We start from the raw sequence: 21,525 nt of genomic DNA, 5'->3' as shown, positions 1-21,525 counted from the left end.
TTCAAAGGGTAAATCACAGAGTGATGCCTTAGAGGCCGTATCCGCCGACCAGGATCGTAACCATAAAGCTCTGCGGGCCACCGAGGATAAGCCCATATTGCGAGCTGAAATCTTCACCATTTCCTGAGATGAATCCGTAAGAAGACTATTGGACAACCTCAAATTCTTTAGTAGTTAGGAGTCTTGATCGTCCAGTAAGAACTCTTCCAAGGCCTGTAACCAATAGCTTTGAGCCCTGGAGACCGCTGCACTGACTACATCAGCTTTGCATTGGGCACCTGATGCTTGGTATATACGCCTGCAGGAAGTTTCAATCCACCTATCCATCGCGTCTTTAAGGCCGGAGACTCCTCCAATGGGAATGGTTGTTTTTTTCGACAATTGAGCTATTTGGACGTTTGGGGGCTCATCCCAATGCTCATCACTCTGGAGCCTGAAAAGGTGTTTAAAATGCCTGGATAGAAAAACCCTCTTCCCCGGGTATTTCCATTCTCTTTCCATAAGTTGCTTTAGCTTGGGAAGAAAAAGAAAGCCCTTAATTTTATTAACATCTTCGTCCGATACAATACGAGTCACCTCTTTGGTGAATTTCCGAAGTTCTTGAGGAGGAAAAAACAGCCTCCTCCTCTGAACTGAACGAAGTTGTAGAGCTTGAGGACTGAGATTTCACCAGATGATAGCTCTGATCTGGAAGATGACCGAGATCTTTTGCGTTTGTGGGAGGACCTACTCGAAACCTTTGACTGGGCTTGAGCTGCAGAAACCTGAAAAGCCTCAAAGGTCTGCGCTAGGTTTTCCTGGAACCATCCCAGGAAGGATTGCAAGTCTTTCTGCTTTTCTTTAGAAAGTTGCTCTGCCGTCAGGCATTACACATCTTTTTCCTGCATCTGTCAGGAAGAGAGGTAGCACACTCAGAGCAAGCTCCATGCTGACTTAAAAGTGGCCTTCCTCGGAGTGGGAGCAGGTTTCTTGTCTTTATCCCCCGGCGAAACCGGACTAGACATCTGGCAAAAAAAAAAACAAATAGTGAGAGTATATAATATATATATATATATATATATATATATATATATTATATACACACACACACATACACAATCTTCTAGAGGCAGAGAAAAAGGAAAAGATAAAAAATCTTACCTCCAAATCCTCTGAACCGTGTGGGGGGGCTGGTGACACGGTATCCTGTGCTGAACAATGCCCATGCAGACAGACAGGATGATTTCAAACCTTTAAAAGGTTTGAATTTGGCACCCTCCAGAAGATCCGATACGCGCATGCGCGGTAGGCTCTTCAGTGGAAAGCAACGCCACCCGGGCATGCGTTCCACTCACTGCGCACAGCCGGAAGAATAAAGCTTGATCCATCCAAACCCCTCCATAACTCAAACGCTACAGAGGGGACCTCGCTCTGCTCACCACCCGGGGAGCAATCGGAAGATGAAGACCCCCAGGCAGCAACCCGTGCGCCTCACCAGACTGAAGATCTTTTGGGAAACATCCCCAGCCGTAGAACCGTCCGTCCCTGTAACGGGACAAGAAGAAACTGATTCATTCAGGGTGAGCCTGGCTTTATGGGTAGGGGGGAGGGTTCGTCTCTGTTAACCCTTTGTTTTGCCGTAGCGTCTTCTTGTCCAGGAAGACTGCCACTGTATGGCAGGAAAAAATGGAATGGCCCCACCGACGACTCATCTGAATATATATGGCTCACTTTGTGAAGTCACAACAAGGAGTCGACCCAGTTGAACTTCACCAGTCTACATACAAGGTTACACTGGTCAAAGCTAGCAACCACCACAAAGACAGTTCAGTGGTAAACTTTACAATCCAATTAACTTTATACGATATATATATATATATATATATATATATATATACATACATACACACACACACACATATGCAAAAAGATTAAACTAAGAAACCAATGAATGCTCTATTTGCAGAAGTTACTTGACCACAATTTGTTGTACAATCCAGACATTACCTTAATCAGAAGTAAATAAAACACTGCACAGAGAAAACACAATTTTAAGAAAAACAGATTTATTCAAAATTTTTAAAATATGTTTTATATCCCTGCCAGGTAGATTTAAATCTTTAAAACAGGCAGTGGAAACAGATTCTGTGTGTCCTACACGCCGTTATGTACAATGAAACGCCAGTCACATTAAAAAAATAAAGCGGTTATTCTGTTTTAGGGGGATTATTAAAAATAAAATGCATCTAAATCACAATAAACCTAAAGCAGTGGACATTGGTGGCACCCAAATGGTGCTGACCACATGTCACTGTCCCAGCTCCATAAAACCAATTATACAGGGAGGTTATAGAAAGACAAGCACAGTAATAGTATTGTATGTATATATTACACAGCGAGGAGAAAAGACAATGAATATCTCTGTGAACCTGGGGGGGAGCATAAAGAGGTAGGATGGTAACATACACAGGTATCGGCACATTACAGACTGATCCATGGATGAAGTCTGCCCCTCACAGGGAGCTGTAAATAATTATGGCCTATTTAGTAAAATATATTTAGATTTGGTGCAGTCAACTCAGGGAATCCATCTTAAACTGGCTGTCTTGGTTGAATTAGATGGCAGCTACTGGTAATCAGCTGCGTTTTCTCACAAGTAATACAGTGTGCTGACCTCCACTGGAGACGGACAAGACTTCCTTTCCTTCAAGCTGTTTCCCTGTCATTTCATAGGGGCTCCAGACATCATCTTCTTCACCAGTGCCTAATTGCTGGTTTGTTCCCATGCCCCAAGAAAAGACATGACCTGAACAAAACAGAAGCAGGAGTAAATTATATATATATATATATATATATATATATATAGTGGGACAACAAGAGATTTAGGACAAACAGTGAGATTGATGAAGTTAACATAGTTCATAAGGTTGAAAAAAGACCAAAGTCCATCAAGTTCAACCTATATACATATTGTGTCCCTACTGTGTTGATCCAGAGGAAGGCAAAAAACCCTTACGAAGCAGATGCCAATTGCCCCATACCAGGGGGAAAATTCCTTCCCGACTCCAACTATGGCAATCAGAATAAATCCCTGGATCAACGTTCTGTCCCTATTAATCTAATATCCATAAGTTGTAATATTATTGCTTTCAAGAAACACGTCCAGGCTCCTTTTGAACTCTTTTATTGAGTTTACCATTACCGCTTCCTCTGGCAGAGAGTTCCATAATCTCACCGCTTACTGTAAAGAACCCCGTCTGTGCTGGTGTAGAAACCTTCTTTCCTCCAGCCGTAGAGGATGTCCCCTTGTTATAGATACAGTCCTGGGTATAAATAGGTCCTGGGAGTGATCTCTGTACTGCCCCCTTATATATTTATACATAGTTATTAAGTCCCCCTAAGCTGTCTTTTTTCCCCAAACTAAATAACCCCAATTCTGATAATCTTTCTGGGTACTGTAGTCCTCCCATTCCCCTTATTACTCTGGTTGCCTCTCCAGCTCCACTATATCTTTCTTGTACACTGGTGCCCAGTACTGTACACAGTATTCCATGTGTGGTCTGACTAGTGACTTGTACAGTGGTAGAATTATTTCCTTGTCGTGGGCATCTATGCCCCTTTTGATGCACCCCATGATTTTATTTGCCTTAGCAGCAGCTGTCTGACACTGGTCGCTACAGGTAAATTTACTGTTAACTAAAACTCCTAAGTCCTTTTCCATGTCAGTCGTCCCCAGTGTTTTCCCATTTAATACATATTCCCAGCCTGGATTTTTCTTCCCCATGTGCATAACCTTACATTTATCTGTGTTGAACCGCATCTGCCACATCCCAGCCCAAGCCTCCAACCTATGCAGATCCATTTGTAACCGTGCACTATCCTCTATTGTGTTAACCACGTTACAGAGCTTAGCATCATCTGCAAAGATTGATACTTTACTATACAATCCCTCTCCAAGGTCATTAATAAATATATTAAAAATAGGACCCAAAACTGACCCCTGTGCTACCCCACTAGCAACAGTCACCCACTCAGAGTATGTACCATTAATAACCACCCTCTGTTTCCTATCACTGAGCCAGTTACTTACCCACATACACACATTCTCACCCAGCCCAAGCATTCTCATTTTATGTACCAGCCTTTTATGTGGCACCGTATCAAATGCTTTGGAAAAAAATCAAGATATATACGACATCCAGCGATTCACCCCGATCTAGTCTTGAGCTCACCTCATAAAAGCTGATCAGGTTAGTTTCACAGGACCGATCCCTTGTAAACTCATGCCGATATGGAGTCATACATTTATTTTCATTGAGATACTCCAAAACAGCATCTCTATTTTAAATTATAAATGTTTACACACAACAGAAGTTAAACTAACAGGCCTATAATTCCCCGGGTCACTTTTTGAATATTGGCACAACATTTGCTATGCGCCAGTCCTGGGGAACAGACCCTGTCACTATAGAGTCCTTGAATATTAGAAATAGGGGTCTGTCTATTACATTACTTAACTCCCTTAGAACGGGATTTTTTTAGGCGGCACTGCACTTCTTCCTGAGTTAGACAGGCGACATGTACTGGGGCATTTATCTCATCCTGCTGTATATTACCTGGCATTTCATTTTCCTCTGTGAATACAGCAGAGAAGAATATATTTGATAGATTAGCTTTTTCCTGATCCCCGTCTATAACTTCTCCCTCATTACTTTTTAAGGGGCCAACGCTTTCATTTTTAACCTTTTTACTATTTATATAGGTAAAGAACATTTTGGGGTTTGTTTTACTCTTTGGCAATGAGTCTGTCTCCAATTTTGCTGCTTTTATTTGATTTTTACATATTTTATCCCCCCCCCCCCGATAGCTTTTTAGTGCTTCCTCACTGCCTTCCTGTTTTAGTAGCTTAAATGCCTTTTTTTGCCATTTATTGCCCCCTTTACATTTTTATTTATCCACATTGGTTCTCTTGTTCCTGACTCTTTTATGCCCATACGGTATGTACCTTTCACATTGAGAATTTCAGATATTCTTAAAAATATCCCATTGAGTGTCTGTACTCTTGTTTTTGAGGACATTTTCCCAATTTACAGTGTTAAGGGCTTCTCTTAGTTGATCAAACTTTGCCTTCCTAAAGTTCATAGTTCTTGTGGCTCCTCTAAGAGTTCCCTTATTGAAGGACAAGTTATAACGTATCATATTGTGATCACTATTTCCTAGATGCCCCCTGACCTGCACATTAGTTACTCTGTCAGGTCTGTTGGTTAATATTACACACCATCCTGAGAAACTGCATAGCTGACTGATGCCCCACAGGCCACCGATGCTATTTTGGGCAGGTCCGGAATCTCAGTGGGTTCACTTTTCTCCTCCGCTTTCTCCCCAAGACCCAGCCTGCCATATTCTGCTCGACCAAGACTGTATGCCTTGCCTAGTAGAAAGAAAAAAAAAAAATGAAAGTGTGTGATTGTGTACACTTAAAAAAAAACAAACCCCAAAAACAAAAAAAAACAAAAAACTATTTACTTAATTCTCTTTACCTCCTGAGTCAACGCACACTGTGTGGTGCTGTCCTCCAGAAAAGCCTACCCAGGATTTGGTAGAGTTTTTGAAAGAAGTCAAGTTTTGGGGTGCAAAGCAAGAGTTGGTTGATTTGGTACCTATAATATAAAATAAAAAAAAGGGGGGGTCAAGGTGTCAAAGCCAGGATTTTGATTGTTCCAAATGGTCAATTACCCAAAGAGCAGCTGGTAAAATTAGTATCAAATTGGAGATATTAAAAACAAAAAACAAACAGCAGAATCTTACCAAGCTGGTGATAGTTGGAGAGTCCGAAACCATAAACATGGCCCTCTTTAGATATTGCAAAAGTGAAATAAGCACCGCAGAAGACATCCTGGAAATGTACACGACCTGTGCCCTTTACCTTTAAATGAATGCACTGTGGAACCAAAAGCCGCTCTGTAAAGAATGGAAAATACAAGTGTTTCAAGGTGAAAAGCCAAGTCTAGGGGAGGTTACACAGCTGCATTTTGTGCCTTCTTTCCGATGGATGCATCATTAGACGCCAAGGAATCAATGATACAATATCTAGAGAATGTACAAAGACTGGGCCACATGGCAGCTTTGCAGATCTGCTCTAAATTTGCCTGTTCTGCATGCAACATGGCAACAGTTATTTTACAGTGAGCCTATAAGCCCTTTATGGATGCCCAGATTGCCAATTTAAACCATCTGGTGGTAGTGGTCTTGTAAGATTTCTTAACTGTAAAATTTTCCTTTAGTCCATTTGGCAATAGCGAGGCTTTTGACCAACTTCCACCTGTAGGACAGACGCAGGATCCAAATAAAAAGCCACTGCACACTACTATACACATGCCCCTTTACCCATCTTTCCGGTGTAGAAAAGAGGGCATATAATACTGCTTTAAGCGAGAGGGAAATGTTCTGCCACAGTACTGTTCTTCCATGTTATTGGAGAAAAGATTGAACTAATTTGGCTGAAAATGTGGTACAACATTCAGTGTGGAATAAGCTGGGAAGAGCACTATAATATATATATGCTATATATAAATGAATCAGAAGAGAATACTGCCGTAACTGGAGGAATCTGGCACCATCTCTGCGTCTGGAACATGAGGAGCAGAGCTTGGATTTGGAGACATTTAGGGGCTTCTCTTATGAGGAGAGAGCTAAATGCTTTACTTAGGAGGTGTCTCCTACAGCGGCACCTCAGTCTGGCTCCTAGTCAGTCAATGTAGCAAATGCACTCAACCCCGGCCTCCAAATGGCCAATATGCGTAAGAAATGACAAGGCAGGCATGCATTATGCAATTGTGCACCAGTGGAAGGTGTCAGCCCACCCAGGGGACTACAACCAAAAAGCCACAACCTTGCAGGAGCGTGACCAGGGCTGAAGGACCAAGGACATGGAGAGTATGAGGCACCAGATTCCCATTATTAAAGGAGAAGCCCACTCAAGGGCCCATGAGGAGGCAGCTGGAATGGGCAATTTATTATTTTCCTGCCCTAGATCAGGTCTCTGCTGATAGTGATCACAAGGGCAAGAAAAATCCCCCATAAAAATTAAGGTTAGCAATTCAAGCACCAAACGCACTGGATTAAATTAACAACGTGAAAATCCCATCATGCTACCAGAACGCCACATGACATTTTATCTACTGCATTCTAGTGTCTGGATTCTTCTCACTTAAATATATACGTACAATTTTTTGGCAAATGCATTATAGCCCTCTCTCGTTGTGATCTTTATCAAATAAGTACAATTCTTCGCAACACATGTACTCCTGACCATGATGTTTTGTGGATAGTATAGCTTTTGACTTGATAAAGAGACTAATACAAAAGCTTGTCCTTAAAATGGAATGTTACTCTCATAAAACTATAATTGCTCATAACTAATTTCTTTTACATCTCTGTGGGACTGTCAAATAAAAACAGATCTAGCCAATTAAACAGCCAATAGCCAATTAAACAGTTAAAAATTACTTTAAAGCATGTTCTTCCTTAGTGTTTATGGAATCTTCCAAAGGGGTTGTAGCATGTGGGGTGGAAACCTGAACCGCTTGAACAAAGTGGCTTATTTAAAACACTATAAGAAAGCGGATGAGTGACATTACACGGCTCAGCCCTCAGTATATCAGAAGTAAAGGTGTCCAACAATAGAAAGGGGAAGTGATTGAACCACCAATGAAGGTCCTCCTACTCTTATCAGACGTCAGGAAGCATCAGCGTTTGCTACTATATTAGCATGCGTTCAAGGCAGGCAAGGAAGCAGGGGCATGTGCCTGGAATCACACTAAGAAGATCCTCACCTGCACTAAACATAAGGGTGCCTAAAGCAGCAATTGAGGAGGATGTTCTAGTTGTAGTTATATCTAGGGGGAAGCTCCTCCAATAAGGACTTCTGCGTTGTCCCAGTTGTCTACTGATGCATGAACAATTGGCAGGGCATCTCAAACAGGGAAAGGAAAGAAGGGGGTACTAGATAGCATTCCATAGTATCAGGACGCAAACTCTCCTGCTTGTCATGCACTTAGAAGTTAAAAAACGGAAAAAGAAAAACAAAAAATAAGAACCTGTCACTCACCTAAGCCCTTGCGTCCACCGCGGTTGGTAAACCTCTCTGGAACACGGCCAAGTTGACCCTGTTCTCCACAACCTGATGTATACAGATCACCATCTGCGGTTAGCATTACAAGATGATCATTTCCTAGGAGAGGGGAAAAAAAAATGAAATTTAGAGACCCAGTTGCATGCCTTGGGACACTTTTGTAATAACCCTCAATCTTTTTCTTACCTGAGGCTATTTTGAAAACTGGTACATTTATTTGCACCTGTATGGGTACAGCACTCTTTTTCATGGGCTCTAATAATCCTATAACACCATTATTATCCTACAAAAAAAAAAAAAAGGGAAAGAAAATGTTTGGTTTAAGTTCCACAGACCAGCTAAATAAGACAGTGTTACTTCACTCTGCTAGGAAAATAAAACTACAGGACCATACAAGTTTTAAGTGAAGAATGTTGTCATAGTGACCCCAAAAGCAATTCAAATATGCATATTATAGGAAATCGCATTGTGGCCAACTTAATTTTTTTATTGTTAAAAAGCATTTTTTCTTGGATGTGTATTTGTTACACAGTGAGAACCAGAGGGAACAAATATGCTCTGTATCCGTACCAGAAGAGTTTACAAAGCCAACAGTATACGTGCACCTATAAATGCTATATTGGTGTTGGAATCAGTTGTTGGAGTGAAATCCCCATGCCATATGATCAAGAAGTTTGTACCCTGAAGGATCCAAAAATAAACACGCGTCCATCTTCTGTCAGAGCAGCAGTGTGACTGTCTCCTGCAGACACTTGCACCACCTTTTCTGACAAATCCACTTTTTCTGGTCTCGTTTCTGACCCTTCTTCTGTTGTGTCCCGACCCAGTGCACCTTCATCATTACAGCCGAAAGTATAGATCTTATGGAAAGTAAAGAAAAAAAGTTGTCAATTGCCAACGTTCAACCACTGGATGCGACTTCTGCTAAGGAGTAGACTTACATTTCCAGATACTCCAAGGCACACTGTGTGCATTCCTCCTGCCTCGGCCTGCACAATTTCCTCTGGAAGAGGCACCAGTGCTGGTTTCTTCCTTTCCATCACGTCCTCTCCTAAACCCAGCTGACCAACATCTCCTTGCCCAAGGGTCAAAACAATACCTCCTACTGTACCGTAGGACTGGTGAGTCACAGCTAAAAATTTTAATGAAAGAGTAGAAACAAACAAAAAAAAGCCTGTAAATATATATTATCCACAAAACACACAGTTAGATTTCATATTAGCAGATGCATTTTATTTTCATTTGGCCACCTTAAACACAATACAGGACCAATAGGCCTTGGGGACTCAAGTGTTTTTTTTTTTGTTGAGGATAAACATACACAAGTAAAGTTTGCCTGCAAAACAGTCGATATGCACCCCAATTCTTACCGTTTCCTGGTTTATAAAACCATTCATAAAGTTGTACCTACAACTATAACTAAGTTTTCCTCTTGTTTTATACACATCTTCAACGTCTAACATAGGAAGCTTGACAAGTTTTTTTTTGTTTTTTTTTTTTAAGACTCAGCTTATTACTGTAGCCACTAATACATATTACAGATGTATAAATTCTTTATATTCAGTATATACAAAATTCTGATATTTGAATAATGATATTAAATGTACATTGGGTTCTTATAGCAGTACACAATACAAATACACATTTTTAAATGGGATGGAATGCAGTTTACAATAGCTAGAGTGCCAAAGGTTGGTTGTCAATATAAGAGTATTAAGTGCTGCATCATACTTTTGCACGAAGGCTCACTTTTGGGTCGCTTTGCGTCCGTTGTTCCATTGCTCTCCTCTGCTGGAACATTCCTTTTCAGCGTCTTTTTTCCCTTCATGGTAATCTGAAAAAGGAATACATTTATAGTACATATACTTTTACCATAGATGAAAATGACATAGCAGGGACGTAAAACAGAGGCCAGGTAGGTTTGCTTTTTTATTAAAGATAATTTATGTTAATGTAAAGTCAATAATACTTATGGAAAATGTATCTATCTTGACAACTGCTTTCAAAGAATATAAGACTCAACAGGTGTGTCATTTTATACCTTCCATTGAAAGTTTGTATATATAATGCAGGAATTAGCAATGAGACTACAGTCAGTTACAAGTTTTCAAATTTCAACAGTTTATGTGACAGACTGAGTCACTGATCATTGTCAGAAACAAATGAAAGTTTGAGGACAGGAAACTCATTTTATAACCCTGGCACTAACACCAAGTCATCCAAAGCATTAAGTTAACATCCAAAAAAAAACTACATGCAATCTTAGTTCAACAATGCGACTATAGCCCTTCAACAGAGACTGCTTTTGGAAACAGAAGCTGGAACCAACTTGCATAGTAAATATGCCTAAACACCTGCATGTTCAGCAGCTCACATCTGAAACAGTTTCAGCATCACCCATGTGGACTAATCAGTCATTTGCTTTTGTAACTGTCCTTTGTTGGGCCTCTGAAATTTTGGAGAACAGTTCGGGCTCGAACAATTCATATGATCATGATATAAGGTTTTAAAAATTACAGTGGTTAGGTAAGAAGGGCACCGCTAACGCTGCGTAGGCCCCCCCTCCCATCCTTCTAGAAGTAATTTAATCACACACGCCTTTGCATTCGTGGAAGGAGATTCTACGAGACACGAGGGCAGACAAACTGCCTCCCCAAACACCCAAATCACAGGCATTCTGTGAACAGACAGCAGCTCATGCCTCATAAAACTGCAAGCACCCAGTTAAAGTATTACCAAGCATAACCATTATCTATAACTTTGATTATTGCAAGCAAGAGCGTAGCACCTAATACAGTAATTCCGTGCCTTTTCGTCCCACTCGAACGATGCCTTGCTCTTACCTTACCAGTCTTTCAAAGATTCCTCAATTACCTTCTACCCGCGCGCGACTCCTTTAAGCAGCTGTCCAACACGTGCGGCGCGTTCTAGTGACGTAAGAGACAGACAACGTGACCAGGAAGAGAACGTCTCGGCAAGCCACACTCTCTTTAATCTAGCGTGACTTGTTAGCAACGAGACAGTGGTGGGAGGGCAAGGCCCGGGCGACGAACGATAAATATTATTTTGTAATACAACTACCCTGGTCCGTGTATTAGCTTAAAAGGAGATATAGATATGTACCAACTTTGTGCTTTGAGCGATAGGTAATAAAATATACGTATGTGTTGGATGCAAAGGTCGTCGTAAAACCGTTATTCTGCTTCCCAGCTTTTCATTTTTAGCTTGGCAAATCATAACCAAATGGTGACTCTGAATGCACATATGAGTAGATGTGCAGAGCACCGAGGACGTAATATTACGCACAGGGATATGCAGACATATTTTTATGCGGGTATGACATGCAGTAATATTTAAACAATGCCAATAAATACACATACACGTGTGTATATGAATTTCTTTGTGACGATGAAGCTCGTGTTTCTCCAACTCACTTGACTCCCTCCCTCCACTTTCACCGGAAGTTGGGTGGCCGCTCTGTGCTCCCTTTGCTAGCATTGTTGGTTTTCAGTCCTCCCCAGCACGTGGGACCGGTGAACAGCACTTTGTGACCAGCTCAGCGCAAAGACCTGTCTGCCGGTCGGGTGAGAGCAGTGGGTTGATGGTTAATGGCATATTCTACAGGGAAGGGAGCAGCATTCATGGCCTTTAGTGGGGGAGAGGTTTCGAGAAAAGAGTGCTTCTCTGTTTTGGGAAGTTTGTACTCACGTGGTAAATGAAAGTGGTACAGTAATGTAAAAGTAGGTCACCAAGTGTCTATGAACGGTCTTAGAAGGAAACGGTCTACGTTCGTGTTTTAGCTAAATCTAGTCCAGTTGCAGATGTCTGCCGTCATTTAAATAGGAAGGAACGTAGTTATTTGTTCCTGAATACGGTTTACTCAACATCATATTATCTCCTTATATTCCACTTCCTTTTATGCAGTACCATGCACACCATCAGCCTCTAGTACAACTATTGTTTTTCTTTTACACAATATTAATTGTGTTTAATGAAGCACTTTATCTTATAATATATGGGTTAGATGTGCAATCTGTGTAAGGATTTGATGCTAGAGTCCTTACTGCCATGCAGATTGTTTTTCTAATGTATTTAGCAACTCTAGAAATGTATCAACGACTAGACTAAGTAACCTATGTAAACAAAGAGAATATATTGTGGTAAAATATAGGCTAGCGGTGTCAACAGGTATACTGATGTGTAGGACATGAAGCATGGATTCTGTATGTACACAAGTGTCGCGTTGTTTTATACTGAATAGGTCCTTCTATGGATTGATGAAGTTTTTTTTTTTTTTTACATATTTAGAGAGAAAGAGGCTGCACACCATTCATTTTAATAGAGGTTATTGGCAAACCCCAGATTAAGTGAGATTCTTCATTTTGCTGCAACGTACTATTTAGAGAACAATTTTTTTCTTCTGTAAAGTCCAATTGTATTTAGCTGAAGAATATGTTCATGTTTTATAAATGGTTGTAATATTAAGCAATTAGAATTTTCTTTTTTAGGATACAATATGAAGTATATACTCGTGACAGGGGGAGTGATCTCCGGAATAGGGAAGGGAATCATTGCCAGCAGTATTGGGACGATCCTCAAATCCAGCTCTTTGCGTGTCACTTCCATTAAAATTGATCCATACATCAACATTGATGCTGGAACCTTCTCTCCGTATGAGCATGGTGTGTATTGTGGTATTGTTAACTGCCTATGAACTTGCTACCTGTTTTATAGAAATAATTTGGTTTTATAGCTTATATAAAACCAAAATGTTTTTGAGGTATAATTTATTACCTCTAGCATGGCGATAACATGATAAACTGTTCTGTTATAACTGCTATATATATGTCATTTCAGGTGAAGTATTTGTGCTGGATGATGGGGGTGAGGTGGATCTCGACCTTGGAAATTATGAGCGTTTTCTAGACATCCGATTAACAAAAGACAATAATCTAACAACCGGAAAAATATATCAGTCTGTGATTAATAAGGAGAGGAGGGGAGATTACCTTGGGAAAACTGTTCAAGGTGAGAAATAATTAATTAGTTGAATCGGTTTATAAAGAAAAAAAAAACTCTAGATGAAAACATGGTCTTTATGCATTTTACTTCCAGCTGTTTCAGAAAAATATTGTGTACCTAAATATAATTTCCCACTTTGCAATTTTCAAAAACCAAACAAAAATAGCCCCACAGACACCCATGGTGACTTACAAATGAGCATCATGTGTCTTTCTTCCATTTGGCCGTTCACACGTATTTTACACATAACCTTGTGTTACAAGTCAACCAAAGAGCATTGTAAAGAGCAGAATTATGGAGTTGGCTATACTTTCCACAGTGAGATGTAGGGGAACCTGGTGTAGTATAGGTTAAAGGCTGCCATAACATATCCACCACTTTTTATAAATGTGTAAATCTGTTGTAATTAATCTATAGCTAAGATTCCTTAACTTGTACACCTGCATTCATTTTTTCTTGAAACTATGTAGTTTGTTCCACACTTTGCATTTTTGCAATTATACTCTTATGGCATATGGGATTCAAGTAGATTCTGCCACACCAGCAGCAAAATAAATGGACGTGTCTATACTCATGGTAGGTATTCGGCTAGCATAATGTATAGAGGAAATGTATGTTGACCGTGAAATGAACCCTCTTGTCCACGATGTATTTTAAAATTCAAATTATTTTATGTTTCTTTTCAGTTGTTCCTCACATCACAGATGCAATTCAAGAATGGGTAATGAGACAAGCTTTGATCCCTGTTGACGAAGATGGCATAGAACCAGAAGTCTGTGTAATAGAGGTGCCCAAGCTTGTGGCTTTTTTTTTTTTTCTTGTACTTTCGCACAACTGCGTGTTTTTCTTGAAATATTTATCTGTCCCGTCTTTTGTTTCCCCTAGCTGGGTGGCACAGTCGGAGATATCGAAAGCATGCCATTTGTGGAGGCTTTCCGCCAGTTTCAGTTCAAAGTTCGCAGGGAGAACTTCTGTAATATTCATGTCAGTCTTGTACCTCAGGTAAGGGGGGAAAAAAAAACCGCTGGCAGTGTTTCCTTTTCCTGCCCTCCATTTAATCTGAATTAAAAATAACATTAACAGCTCATAGGGTCAGGATAAGGTCTACTTCCCACAGATTGATCTGATAAAGTGCAAAACAGTTGCTGTCCCAACTTAAACAGTGGAAACTTAAATTACACTGAGAGGCGTAAAGCCCTGAATGCATTGTCGCACGGTCTGTGACTAGAAATGTTTATGGTTAGGGAGATTATATGTGTTCAGTCCTAAAATCCTAATTTATGGACTCATTGGACTGCTTGGATTTTCCGCCATTTTCAGAACAATTGCTAATTTTGTAGAGAGATTTTAAGCGGGGTAAAAACATTGAAATACCTTAATTTTTGTTATCTTGCTGCCATATTTTTTTTTGATTTGTCTCACTTTACTAGATTATCTTACAATCGCAACTGCATTTAGTGTATAATTTATATGCTTACAATATATACTTTTGAGTCCAGTAAACTTTCACTTTATTGAGTGTGGAAAAATATACTTATGTACATCAAATATAGTGTTCTTCTTAATGTAATCTTTTTAATATATTGAACGAACATAATGTATTTGCAGCCCAGTGCAACTGGGGAGCAGAAAACCAAACCCACGCAGAACAGTGTGCGAGAACTCAGAGGGCTAGGCCTCTCTCCAGACCTGGTGAGTATGTCATCTCATCTAATCGATGTATACGTGATTTTACCATTGTGTTGGAGAATACAATAGGCTGTTGTAGAACATTTAAGGAGCAGCGTGGTTTTAAATTTGCTTGTGCCCACTCAGTTCTTCCTGCTCTAAAATGGCGCAGGGGAGAGTGGCCTTCTATGAACCGATATCTCCACCACCAATGGGTGCTTTTTATTCTCAGAACCTAGTCAGGATGATTGAATTAAACTCAAGAAGGAAGTCCTCTTTAGTGTAATTACAAAGTGAATGCATTGCCGGTGAAAATTATAACGTTTCAAATTATGACCTATTAGTCAAGATCGTTCCTTTCAGCAAACCTGACTCAATAATTGGGCTGTTTCGATAAGTGATTCATGTTGGAAGTGTAACTTTTAATTAATCCTGCATCTACTCTCCCAGTGCCATTTCTTTGTCACAAGTGTCTTTTCTTACTTTTTCTTTCTACTTTCTTACTCTCTAAATCCTCTCCCCCAGGTGGTGTGTAGATGCTCCACACCTTTGGACACATCAGTAAAGGAAAAAATATCCATGTTCTGTCATGTGGAACCACAGCAGGTATCTTTCATATTCTTGAGTCCACTTAGTTATTTTGCCTTTCCATGAAGAATAAATTTGACTTGTCCTATAATGTCTTTATTCCGATGTACCCTAGGTGATCTGTGTTCATGATGTCTCCTCTATATACAAAGTCCCACTCCTGTTGGAGGAGCAGGGAGTTGTTGAATATTTTCGTCAACGGTTGGATCTTCCTATTGGCCGTCAACCTCGCAGGCTGCTGACAAAATGGAAAGAAATGGCAGACAGGTGTTGAAAGTTACCATTTTTTTAACAATGAATTAACGTGTAAGGGAAAGTGTATTAATTTATAGCATTAACAAGGTTATGTAATGTAGTTGTTCTCGTTCTCTTGCCTGAATTTCTGGCTGAAAGTGATCACCATCATGATAAGAATTACATTTGTAATAGAGATAGGTTAGAGAAGGCAGAGATACCTGGGAGCAAATGTATAGATATGGGAAAACAGTAGAGTTTGAAGTTCAGGAACAAGAGTATTGTACGTAGCAGAGGTATCTGGTGCTGGATTGCATCATAACGGTTGTTACCCTCAACTTAATATTTGGCAAATATGAAGCCTTGGATATGTCTTTGACATGTCTTTTTCTGGTAAGAAGTACCATGTAAACCAGGGGTCCTCAAACTACGGCCCGCGGGCCACATGCGGAGCGCATTTACCCGGCCCGCCGGGTGTTTTTGCCTCAGGACATCAATGTGTTCCGAAAGATGCTTTCGGAACACAAGGATGCCTCTGTGAAGTCCCTGCGGCACGCGTTTACTTTAAAAACGCAGGGACCGCCGGGAGCAGGCGCACGCAACCGAGCGCCGCAATATGCCGGCATATTGCGGCGCTCAGCAGTGAAACAGCCGGCACCAGCAAGCGGCTTTTAAACACTGATGCGGAGGAGAGAGAGGGGCACCTAGCAACCGCTCGGCGCCCCTCGTTCTCCCCCGCATCAAAAAAAAGAAGACAGCCTTTAAAAGCCGCTCGCTGGTGCCCGCTGCTTCACTGCTGGGCGCCGAAATATGACGTCATATTACGGCGCTCAGCAGTGAAGCAGCGGGCACCAGCGAGCGGTGCAGGAAGAAAGAAGCATCGTGCTCCCGTCGCTGGACTTCAAGGTGAGGAGGAGGAGGGGGGGATATATAATGGGTAAGGGGGAGAGGATATATAATGGGTAAGGGGGGAGAGGACATATAGTGGCTAGGGGGGAGAGGATATATAGTGGCTAGGGGGGGAGGGTATATTTGTTGATTTAACTTTACTTGTTCTTCATTTTAAATATTGTATTTATTCCCGTTTTGTTTCTTCACTTCAAAATAAGATATATGCAGTGTGCATAGGTATTTGTTCATAGTTTTTTTTTTTTTAACTATAGTCCGGCCCTCCAACGGTCTGAGGGACCGTGAACTGGCCACCTGTTTAAAAAGTTTGAGGACCCCTGATGTAAACAGTGTGTTACATCTATATATATCTATGGTGTAGGGCCAAGCCAAGCACACAGATCATTAAATAATCTAGGCTTTTGGCTCAATCGCGTACCATCTAGCCCAAATCCAGCATATTGGTTTTAGTGTGTGCATTAACAGTTAATTCAATTTAGTATTGGCAGTCTGATATCATAGGGTGCAATAGAATCCATTATTCCTGTTTAGAACATTTTTTTTGCCAACAAGTATTTGTCCGGCTAAACCACCATAACGCAAGTTATTTTTAGTAGAACAAACTCTGGCTGAGAATCATGGGCATTGTGGTTCAGCAAGAGGTGAATAAATACCTGTTGATAACCCCTGGTCTAGTGGCAATCGCATTCCCATCCACTATCTTACTGATGTCAATAATACCAAGAGTCCACTTTGCCGATTGTGTATGAATCATTCTTTATCTTTTAAATGTAGTACTTGGCTTTCCAGTTTTTTTTTTTTTGTTTTTTTTTTTAAATCATTAAATGTTTTATTGTGCAGAATTCGTACCTTTTTACATTAAATTGTGTGTCCAAATGCATTCGTTTTGCAGGTATGATCGCTTGTTGGAGTCATGTAGTATCGCCCTTGTTGGAAAGTATACCAAATTCTCTGATTCTTACGCTTCAGTTATTAAGGCCCTGGAGCATTCTGCGCTGGCGATAAACCACCGCTTGGAGATTAAGGTACGTGTTTGCGAGTAAGAGACAGCAATGTTGATGGCAGAGAAATCTTGGCAAGGTTGTTTCCCTGCATTTAGAGACATCAGAAACTTACTGTAGTGTAAAAACCCACATACTTATGACTACCTAACGTAGCAGTGTAATATTATGTCTGTGTTCTTGTTGTGCGTGTATATATAGTATAGAGATAATCAAATTCCACTATCTGTGGTCTACTTGTATGGTATATACAGAAGTAACATGGTTGCATTTTCCACATGCTGATTTGTATATAACGTTACATTGACAGTATATAGACTCTGCTGATTTGGAGCCAGCCACTCTGCAGGAGGAGCCTGTACGTTACCATGAAGCATGGCAGAAACTTTGCAGCTCAGAGTAAGTATAAGAGGCACAATATACGCTTACATTGATCTCTGCGTTGTCTGAAACTATATTTATGCTATTTGTATCTGGGAACCATAATTGTCAGCACTATGATACATGGTTCTACATGTATCGTAATACCGTATAGTTTTTAGATTTTAATGATCTTCCTCTCTACATTGCAGTGGTGTGCTAGTGCCCGGAGGATTTGGGGTGCGTGGAACAGAGGGCAAGATTCAGGCAATAGCCTGGGCTCGCAAGCAGAAGAAACCATTCTTGGGTTAGTTGCTGTTGACTTGTTTTGTTTTATTATTCATGCCGAAATCTGTTTCTGACAGTTGTGCTGCAGTGTTATTGGGAAGTTATCATGCTCATTCCTTTCTTACAGGAGTGTGTCTGGGGATGCAGCTGGCTGTAGTAGAATTTGCACGGGATGTCCTAGGTTGGAAAGGTGAGTTTGGCTTTCCTATATCTGGAACAGAGCCTCAGTGGCACAGAAATGATCAACAAGATGGAGGAGAATGTTAATTTTCACCTCTTCTTGTTTTGACAGATGCAAATTCCACTGAATTTAACCCCCAAACCAGCCACCCAGTGGTATGTATTATCTCAGGGAAAACAAATTCATATGTCTCAAAGGGACTTTGTATAAATGAGCCCCAAAAAGTTGTTTATGAAATATGGTTATGGGTGGTCTCACATGAAATACTAGCTGTGACACTTTTGTGTGACGCGTATGTAAATTCCCAATATCGTTATATGATAGAACTAAACTTTTGACAGACTTTGTTCTGCCCTTCATTGTGGTTCTTAGTTTCTAACATAGCAATAATAGTGCCCTTTTTTCTGTTTCCCTCAGTTGACGGTTTTCCGATTTGATTTTATTGCAGGTGATTGACATGCCTGAACACAACCCAGGTCAAATGGGTGGTACTATGAGATTAGGGAAGAGGAAAACCATCTTTCGCTCTGACAATTCAATTATGAGTAAGTCTATCTGTGCGGTAGGGAGTAAGGTTTTGCCTGTTGGTACTCCTCTATATGCTTTCTTTCATGTGGACAGGTGTTGTGTAGAAAGCCCATTTATATTAGATATTACTGTATAATATAGTATGTAAATTGTACTACATTATTAAAGATTATTTACAGCTCATAATGTATGGTTGTAATGTATTTCTGCCACCATAGTTTACTTTTTGTGCTTGCATTATTTTACTTGTCACTGGTTAAAGCTTAAGTAGATTTTATTGACAACGCTATTGACAACGATAGCCCATTGTTAAAGTTATGCTTAGTAGATGCTGTAGTACTCATTTCTGATTCTATTTATATTTCTTTTAGGGCAATTGTACGGGGGCCAAGAATATGTAGAGGAGAGGCATAGACATCGATATGAGGTTAGTTGTTGCATGCCCTGGTATCCTTTCTGAAGCAATTTCCCCTCTGTTTAATAATCCTAGTTGTCCGCCTTTGTCACCTTATTCTTACTGCCTCCTCCTGCTAATTTATTGTTAATTTAGTGCAATTTGTAGTATTGTCACTTAAGCTGCTATAACAAACCTCTGAACCTTGGTATGCTTTAGGTGAATCCAGAGCTCCGAAAAGAGCTAGAGGCAAGAGGTCTACATTTCGTTGGTCAAGATACAGAAGGGGAGAGAATGGAGGTGGTTGAGTTAGAAGGTATGTACAACTAAAAATAGTCTAATCAGTGCTTGTACTGTTAGCATTATGTTGTCTAAAATTTTGAAACTAGTTGCAATGCTAATGGTAATGTGAATTCTGCCCCTTCCCGTGACTTATTTTTCTTTATTTCAGATCACCCATACTTTGTTGGTGTCCAGTATCACCCAGAATTCACGTCTCGTCCCATCAAGCCTTCCCCCCCATATTTTGGCCTGCTCTTGGCATCTGCTGGGAGGCTATCACAGTATTTGGAAAGAGGATGCAGACTTTCCCCCAGGTAGGGTTAGTAATTTGTAGCTGGTGTCTTATCTTAGACCAATTGATGGCAAGATGTCAGATTAAGTCCCGTGACTGAAGTTTACCTTGCAGAAGTATCATGTTTCCTCTGTGCCAAGGATAAGACTCCATAACCATGACTGCAACCTTTTTTGATCAACTGAGCAATGTTTCACTTTTCAAGAGAGTAAATTTGGAGTCATCATCAGGCAGCTTCCATTGTTGTTGCTATTGTTTCGTTGCTCATTATACAGAAACCCATATATATATATATTGAACTAATGTGCACCTATTATATGGTGAGAGTAAAACTTTTCTTCTGTCTGTAGGGTGTCGGCTTCCTCACTATACGCTACGTCAGGGGTGTCCAACCTGCGTCCCTTCAGCTGCTGCAGGACTACATCTCCCATACTCCTCAGCCAGCCCCTTTGCTGAAAGACCATTATGGGAGATGTAGACCTGCAGCAGCTGGAGGGACACAGGTTGGACACCCCTGCACTATATTATACTATACACTATGTAGGGCCAATTCAAGTGAGTTTCTGAAGCTAGAAGTTTTCCTGGCTCTGCATAATGCATAGGTAAATTAGACATTTAACAATATTGAATTCTGCATTATACTGGACCAGCTCTTCACTTTCTGGAGAAACGTCCCAGTCTTGGCCCCCCATAATGTATAATGAAGCGAGACAATGTAAACCACAACTCTTGCTTTGCTTAATAAATAAATCCCTGATCTCCAAAACCATATCTTTGAGGTTGTTCCTGTTCTAGTTAGCTGAGACAGATAAACTGCTCTTGAAAATATTAACACTTTTTTTTACATCGAAGCCGTCACACTGTAAAACAAAATGTGAAAAACGAATTTAAACTAGCCTGGGAGGTGTCCTCAAAATCAGGAACTAAACATAGTCTATTTGACAATGCGTCTTGGTGAGATAATGACATCTAAACAAGACTTCATTTCTAGCACTTGTCTATTGCTTGAGGAGTTCAAATGGCACTATTACGGAACCTCCCTTCTTGTAAACGTTTAGTGCCATCAGGGTCTTGACTACAAAACTAAACTGATCAGTGAGAATTTAACTGGTGTTCCCCTTTTTTATCCCACAGAGATACCTACAGTGACAGAAGTGAAAGCAGTTCTCCAGACACTGAGATTGCAGAGTTCAAGCTACCGGTCATAAATAGCGAGTGATCCTAGCTAATGTGTCCCAACCGAATGAAGTAAGTTTAAACTTAAACAAAATGACGTGATAAGTATGCAATACTGAAATCAGTAGCGGAGAAGAATCCAACTGAAAATACTAATATACTATTAAATTGGTGTATTTTCTCTTTACTGAGGCGGTACTTATTTCTCAGGTGCATGTGTGTTCCTGGTAGGCTCGTCTTTAGCCCTACTGATTATTATTAGTATTAATATCTTTATATAGGGCCAGCAATTTATGCTGCACTTCACACAATACATATATTCATGGTATATGACAAGATTGGAAGAGACCGACTAAGACAAACTAATACATTAGGTAAAGAGGGCCCTGCTCACAATCTAGAGGAAATGGGAGGAGAAAAAAGTATGGAGAAAGGGGAGAGGTAGTGTGGGATTGTAATTATTGGTAGGTAAGATGGTATGCATCTTTG

At 40.4% G+C, this 21,525-nt stretch overlaps 2 protein-coding genes across 3 annotated transcripts; one reads left to right on the top strand and one right to left on the bottom strand.

Annotated features, from left to right (window-relative positions):
- Positions 1-2,615: 2,615 nt before the first annotated feature.
- RCC1 (regulator of chromosome condensation 1) lies at positions 2,616-9,941 on the bottom strand. Of its 2 annotated transcripts, none has more exons than XM_089492328.1 (9): positions 9,845-9,941; positions 9,055-9,245; positions 8,794-8,973; positions 8,300-8,396; positions 8,090-8,212; positions 5,788-5,940; positions 5,520-5,639; positions 5,258-5,410; positions 2,616-2,785 (listed from the first exon to the last, which is right to left on the bottom strand). In XM_089492328.1, the coding sequence occupies exons 1-9, from the start codon at positions 9,939-9,941 to the stop codon at positions 2,616-2,618; spliced, it is 1,284 nt and encodes a 427-aa protein (XP_089348454.1). The 2 variants fall into 2 exon arrangements, with proteins under 2 accessions (XP_089348454.1, XP_089348456.1); XM_089492330.1 differs by having other exon boundaries at positions 9,863-9,941.
- Positions 9,942-11,646: 1,705 nt separating this feature from the next.
- LOC149287969 (CTP synthase 1-B) lies at positions 11,647-21,079 on the top strand. The gene is made up of 18 exons (XM_089492246.1): positions 11,647-11,697; positions 12,622-12,795; positions 12,971-13,141; positions 13,822-13,922; positions 14,021-14,137; positions 14,744-14,827; positions 15,329-15,409; positions 15,507-15,658; positions 17,427-17,559; positions 17,846-17,934; positions 18,108-18,202; positions 18,311-18,373; positions 18,476-18,519; positions 18,813-18,909; positions 19,264-19,319; positions 19,506-19,602; positions 19,738-19,882; positions 20,995-21,079. The coding sequence occupies exons 2-18, from the start codon at positions 12,630-12,632 to the stop codon at positions 21,077-21,079; spliced, it is 1,776 nt and encodes a 591-aa protein (XP_089348372.1). The 5' UTR covers positions 11,647-11,697; positions 12,622-12,629.
- Positions 21,080-21,525: the final 446 nt, after the last annotated feature.

Source organism: Sceloporus occidentalis, unplaced genomic scaffold (assembly GCF_023333645.1).
Source record: "Sceloporus occidentalis isolate IW3139 unplaced genomic scaffold, rSceOcc1.0.p SCAF_55, whole genome shotgun sequence".
Lineage (NCBI taxonomy): Eukaryota > Metazoa > Chordata > Lepidosauria > Squamata > Phrynosomatidae > Sceloporus > Sceloporus occidentalis.
This window is presented reverse-complemented; position numbering and strand designations above follow the sequence as displayed.